The sequence below is a fragment of the Nicotiana sylvestris genome, chromosome 9 (genome assembly GCF_000393655.2).
Source record: "Nicotiana sylvestris chromosome 9, ASM39365v2, whole genome shotgun sequence".
In the NCBI taxonomy this organism is placed as follows: Eukaryota; Viridiplantae; Streptophyta; class Magnoliopsida; order Solanales; family Solanaceae; genus Nicotiana; species Nicotiana sylvestris.
Genome location: NC_091065.1, coordinates 123,696,005 through 123,702,677, shown reverse-complemented (window position 1 = coordinate 123,702,677; position 6,673 = coordinate 123,696,005). Strand labels below are relative to the sequence as shown.

Sequence of the window (6,673 nt, the reverse complement as noted above, 5' to 3'; positions counted from 1 at the left end):
TATTGAAAGAAGTACTTTTTGTCTTTACCTGATGTTCCATGCCTTAGTGAAATTTCTACTTTACAATTTCATACTTATGATCTATTGCAGAAATCGGCTCAAGCGCCGATCACAACTAAAGCTCGAACAATCAACCCCGTACTCGGGGACTGCCATCCAAACATCGACATGCTTGAATTATTAAACTTCAAGATTATAAAACCTTATAAAGGCAACCCTCATTTTTACGGGCTACGGCCATCCCACTCGGGGACTGACGCTTCGAACAAGTTCAAAGTGAAATTGAGAAACAAGCCCAAAGGGCAAATCTCAAGTTAAAGGCTATGGCCAAACTAACACGGTTCAGAGACGTCCAAATTTTGTAATAAAATAGGCCTTCTAATATTTTCATAAAACCTGTTAAAAAAGGCTACCCTCGGCTGAATCACAAAGAGTTCGATAACATCAACCCTAAAAAACCTTAAGGGGTACCAAATTGTTCGAGCTCTCGAACAAGCTTATGCTAAGGAATAATAAAGTAAAGGGTTTGATATCACTAACCCTTGAAAATCCTTATGAGTACGGGTTTACCTCATGCTATGGTATCACTAACCTCAGAAGTTGATGAGCCTCATCGAAGATACTCTATGCATCACCCAGATTGGAAGCATCTTCGACTCCCGCGAAGTAACAGTGAAAAAGGTCCTCCCCTTTGTGGGCCATTCCCACATCGGGGTATCCATGGCCTAGGCCTCTTGAATTTTCCCCTCAGAAAATGTGGGGAGGGGCGACGAATCGTCAACGTCTATTGCCCCAAGCAAGTCACTTAGGGCGTTCTTTTCATTTTGAAGGGCCTCAGAACCGGTCCCTTTAAGCAAATCCGCCGATTGCTCATCACGGCAGGAGGCATCTTCAGCCTCCGAGGACTCGAAGACTTTGCTCGGGCCACCCTCTGAGATATCTTCGGTTCGAGGCTGAACATCTTCGATCATCACCAGCTCAATGGCCTTCGAGGCCTTGGCGCCCCTCTTCGTTCGAGCTACTAGCTCTAAGTTAGCATCTTCATATTCCTCTTCTTCCTTCCTTAGACGCTGAGCAACATCAACAAGCAGGGTGGCGATGTCCTTTTTTAACCTGCGAGCCTTGCTCTTCTTGGGCTTTGGAGTATCGGAGGGCGAGACCCTTTTCCTCTTCTTATCCCTCCCTGGCTTCGAGGCCTCCTTCTCCCCAGACGGGGGCCTCATGACGGTAATGTCCACGAGACCTGTATGAAAGGAAATCAAGTGAATACAAAAAGAAATATTTTAGTGGAGAGCATCAAATACGTGTAAAGAAGCTTACCATGATTTTTGGCGTCCCATCGTCCCTTTGCCAAATCGTGCCATGAGCGCTCAGCATACGAAGAGGTCGAGGCTAGTTTCCGAACCCAACTCTCGAGGTTTAGAATTTCACCAGGAACCCAAGAAGCCGCTATATCATAGGAAAAGATGTCGATGAGAAAAGACAAAAGAAACAAAACAATAAACAGAAGCTATAAGTGGGTTTTGTACTTACGCTTCATGTTCCATTCCTCGGGGAATGACATCTTCTTGGCCAGAATTATGTCGGAAGTCCTCACTCGAATGATTCGGCCCATCCATCCTCGATCTTTGTCCTTGTATATGTTCGAGAACAACATCTTGGTAGCCCGATGTTGGAGCCTTATTAACCCGCCTCAATAGAGACGGTGGCTGTACATTCTGATGAGATGGTCAAGGGTGAAAGGCATCCCTTCGACCTTGATCACAAATAATCGGAGCAGAATGACGATCCGCCAAAAAGAGGGATGGATATGACCTAGGGTTATTTGGTATTGATAGCATAAGTCGATGATGACGGGATCGACGGGGCTCAGCGTGAAAGGGTAAGTGTAAATACTTAGGAACCCTTTCACATGAGTTGTGATGTCTTCTTTGGGGGTCGGAATCACTACCTCTTTATTTTCCCAATGACAATCTTTCTTCACCTGCTCGAGGTCGCCCTCAATTATCGAGCATATATATCTCTACATTGGCTCACATTGGCCAGGGACCGATGAAGTTTTCTCGACTTTGAAGTCGGAATCACACCCCTAGAAATGCACTCCTCAAGGCGTGGCTCCACGGGCATTTTATCGCCGGACGGTCGCGTTGAAGAAGCTTTTTCCCTTTGAGGAACAGTTTTTGACGATTTTGCCATTTTTATATGGGTTTAGAGAAAGAAGAAGATAAGATTTGTTGTTTTGAGAGAAGCTTGATAGTGGGATTTGAAGAATTCGCTAAACTGTTAAACTTGGAAGAAGTTGCGCTTTGAAGATTAAGAGAAGTTTGAAAGTAAAATTTGAGAAATTATGAGGAAGATCTATTTATAATGATCGCTACCACGGTTTAAATACACTAGTGGTCGACCACCAACTGACGCTCATTAATGATTTTGGGAACTGTATTGATGGGACACTTCGGTCGCTTCCATCGTTACGTCACGAGGGTGACATCATAATCGGTCGAGGCACAAAATCGAAGGCTCAATTTGCTTCTTCTCATTACACTCCAAGAAACGAGGGGACTATCTCTATACGGTTAAAATCGGGCCTACCTAATTTTGCTATTTAATCAAAACCATGGAATTGTTTCGAGGGTTAGCCTCGATGTGGAATGGATCAAAGTGATGAAGGCAAGGTATTGTGTTCGAGAGTCGAAGTGCCTGCCGAGATCGAAGCCGGCAGTGATCGAGGTCAAACAGGGCAGACTCCGACCGAAGCACAATAACGGGAAAGCGAGATATCTGTGACTGGTCGAAGATCACAACGGAAATCTCGGAACGGATCAAATTAAAGGCGGTTAATTAGCTAATCATGTGATTTTCTTCTGTAATTAGAGTTATACCATAATTAGGATTCCTCTACTATATAAAGAGAATTCCCTATCATTTGTAGACACTTTACATTCACACAGATAAAAGAAATACAATATTCTCTCTTTAATTTACATTCTCTTGTTTATCAGCCTATTGCCTTTTTAACTGTTCTTATATAACTAGATCGAGGGTATTCAAGCTCGAGGGCTCTATCCAAATACTGGTTTGCTTTATATTATTGTTAATTTCCATCATTTATCTTTACGTTTATCATTTGGTATTAGGTGAAATCACGTATCCTTAAAACCACATTATAAGTTTAATTGTTATCCAATTTTTAAGGTAAACATATAGCAATGAGCTGTTTGGTAGGACGCATTAGAGAAAAATAATGAATGCATTAACTTTTCATATTACTAATCCCTTGTTTGATATACTTTTTTAACCTATCTGTTACTATTTACTAATGCAAGTATTAGTTATACAACTTATTGAGTATTATCCTATGTATAACTAATACATAGAAAACTATGATATTAATAATACCAAGGCTATTAATGCATGCATCAACATGGTAAAAGATAAAATTATCCTTAAAGTCCCTTAAAGCTAAAGAATATGGAGGGCGTTTTTTTGTAAACAACTAATTTTCTTAAAAATTCTACAATGCATCTTAATTTTTAATATACCACACCAAACAGTGGATAAAAAATAATCTCTGCATAAATAATGCTTGCATTATAACCCATGCATTACTAATCTTTGCATTACTAATACACCTTATTCAGAACTATTCTTATACATCTGTACCAAGATTGGGCTCTTCGCTGAACGAAAGGCCCAGATAGAAAAACACAAGAAACCAATAAAGGCCCAAGAAAGAAAGCCTAATTAAGACAATTTTCGTAATTTCAAGAATTAGGGTTTCTATACTTAACCCAGATAAGAACCCAAAAGCCGTTAGCTACTTCTTCCACTTTCTCCTCAGCTGGTGCGAAAATCCTAGCGCCTTCAGCAGTAGGTCTTTCGATCTCTCCTTTTGTCGTTCATTTGTTTATATTGTAAATCTTTGAGCTGAGGTTTTATTTTTCTGCAGTCGGTTTGTGAAATGGCCAAGTCCAAAAATCACACAGCTCACAACCAGTCGTACAAGGCCCACAGGAATGGCATCAAGAAGCCAAGAAAGCACCGTCATTCATCTACCAAAGGAGTATGTAAAAACCCCATCTCTTTTCTTCTTTTAATCTGATTCTGGTGTTTATTTTTATTTTTATTTTTATTTTGGGGTAAATGTAGATGGATCCTAAGTTCTTGAGGAACCAGAGGTATGCCAGGAAGCACAACAACAATAAGAGTGTTGGATCTGCCGATGAAGAGTAAACAAATCCCTTAAAGTAACCATGGCTAGCACTGCTTTTTGAATTTGGGATTTTTTTTTATCTTGTTTTTTGTATGGAATTATAGTGGTTATTTACTAGAATGGAACCTAATTTAGTTTGTTATTCTGTTATCTAAACCAGTTATTAGTCTCTTTTAATCAATGACATTGTCTTTGCAGTTTTATTCTGATTACTTTTTAATCACCAATATTCACTGCTGATAAGTATTATTCCTCCCTCTTTTTGGATTAGTATGATGTCTGAAATGTCTTTATTTCTAAGAAGATTTGCCTATGTAGATTTTTGTTTCTGTGTAGTTGCTGAATGATGTCCCAAAGCTTAGCTGTTTGATGATGGTCGATCCATACCTACAGGTTTGCTTCTTTCTCACTTGACTATTCGATGGTTCTAGACTTGTAGTCCATGCTAAACTTAGTTGCTTGCAACACAAGCACTGTTTCCGTTATAATAGTCAATCAGATATCAAGGTGTATAGAAAAAAACAACGACCATCTTGATTTTCTCCTTGGATTGATTTTCTTTTCTGAAACTGTGTTTAACTGTTATTTTTGGTTGCATTAAAGTGAATGCTAGAGATTGGTTTGTTGGCTGCTGGCGACTGAAAAGCAGTTTCCTGTTCCGCGTAGGGGCATTGTATTGTCACCTCAAAATCATCGTATCAAACTATCAATGATTCCTCAATCACCCACACCAACTTAGTTTTAGACTTGTGATTTCCTCGTTATCATTTAAGAATCAAGTATCCCTTCAACGAAATTGTTGTCGATGTTCATTCACTTGGACTTGAGATCAGTAGTTTATAACTCTCCAATTGCTGCCGTGCACTCTTCAGTTTTTCATTCTAGATGCAATTTCAATCCAAAAGTACACAAGGGATGACAGGGTGTTTTGCTTGGATGGGAAAATATTGCAAACTGCTGCGAAATTAGAGATGAGATTTGGTATTTTTATTTCTCAAGACAAAAGCTACTTTAGATTTCTATATGACTACCTACAACTTGAGATTAAAAGATTGAGTTACTGCACTCTGCAAGTTACATGTAATTTTTTCACATAAAAATCTCACAATATAGGCATATTTTATAGCTCTATTTTCAGATATAGCTGAATCTCCGCACCAATATCCGCTGTATCCCTGAATCTTAATTATTAGATTATGAAGGATCCAACCTCTAGACCCCCACCTGTATCCGATGCCCACACCCAAGCCCAAGAGACTTAGATTAAGATGGAATCGAATATCATACACCAACCAAACAAGGAGAAATTTTGTGAAAAGTTGTAATCTTTCCTCTACTATAGGAGGCTGTGTTGTTAGCATTGAGAAGTGCTTGTGTAGCTGCACTAAGCTATCAAATAATTTTTTTTTAAGTGTTAGATGGATTATGTTGGCAAACTAAAATTCTTGTGGTAAAAGCACGCATTTAGAGTTTGTGACACTGCTGCTAAGGTAAAAAATTTTAGATGTAGTTCTTTGTGTTCTAATTGTCCATATATCTGAATCTGATCGTTTTCTTTTTTTGATCAACAAAGATTACTCGCTAATATGTAAGTTTATCGCCATATGTTGAAGTTGTGAGGTTAAGTGCTATCCTAGGCGCATCTGGAAAGAAATCACGGTTTGTTCTTGAAGACAATTAGATATCAAACAAAAACTAATTTCAGGCATAAATTAGATTAGTGAAGGGAAACTTTTGAAGGACAAATAAGAGAAGAAAGACGATAAGGTGTGACATATTGAATGATGAGCTTTGATGATGCAAAAAAATTAGGATATGCCACTTTGAAATTAAGGTACGAGGGAGAGAGAGCCTTTATAATTATAATAATAGCAGAAACATACTATACTATGAAATAGCAATTTATTTCAGTGGACTTGTCAGATGCACATTACTTCCATCCAAATTCATAATTTATTTAACACTTCATGAATAATCACCGTGCATCTATAGTGAGAACATGTGCCAATTAGTTATTCACGAACATATTATCTGGTATGACGAGATTAAGAACAAGAATTTAAGAACAAGGTTTCTTCCAAATCTAGAGTTTTGCTAGTCGAGGTAAGCTTCGCAAACCGCTTTCAACTACGATTGCTAAAGATGGTTATACTTGATATTGGTCTCTAGAAACTATTATAAAAACCAATACAAATTATGAACCCTAGAATTGAGAAAAATCAAGTTAGGGTTTCTAGAGTTTGTGTACGAGCTGCCTTCTTAAATTAACTTGTAGAGATTGACTTGGTAAGTTGAATCTTTTGGATTGGAGCGACGAAGATATTCAAAGTGAAGAAATCTAGGTAAGCTGAGACAATATTGTGCTAAACTTGTCTTCTCAAAAAGTTCATGTTACATAAAGATGTTAAATTATTTAGAATGTTAATGTAGGTTTTGATTAGAGCGAGCTTGTATTATTTG

General features: G+C 38.4%; 1 protein-coding gene across 2 annotated transcripts; it reads left to right on the top strand.

Annotated features, from left to right (window-relative positions):
• The first annotated feature begins 3,766 nt into the window (after positions 1-3,766).
• On the top strand, positions 3,767-4,416 carry LOC104237196 (large ribosomal subunit protein eL29z-like). Of its 2 annotated transcripts, none has more exons than XM_009791302.2 (3): positions 3,767-3,870; positions 3,950-4,063; positions 4,150-4,416. In XM_009791302.2, the coding sequence occupies exons 2-3, from the start codon at positions 3,962-3,964 to the stop codon at positions 4,231-4,233; spliced, it is 186 nt and encodes a 61-aa protein (XP_009789604.1). In that variant the 5' UTR covers positions 3,767-3,870; positions 3,950-3,961; the 3' UTR covers positions 4,234-4,416. The 2 variants fall into 2 exon arrangements, with proteins under 2 accessions (XP_009789604.1, XP_009789605.1); XM_009791303.2 differs by having other exon boundaries at positions 3,783-3,874.
• The last annotated feature ends 2,257 nt before the right edge of the window (positions 4,417-6,673 follow it).

What these genes read in the sequence shown, in the direction of transcription:
- LOC104237196 (XM_009791302.2), top strand. Translation starts at nt 3,962, where the DNA reads ATGGCCAAGTCCAAAAATCACACAGCTCACAACCAGTCGTACAAGGCC. An exon ending in GTCATTCATCTACCAAAGGA is followed by an intron (nt 4,064 to 4,149) that starts GTATGTAAAAAC and finishes GGGTAAATGTAG; the next exon opens with ATGGATCCTAAGTTCTTGAG.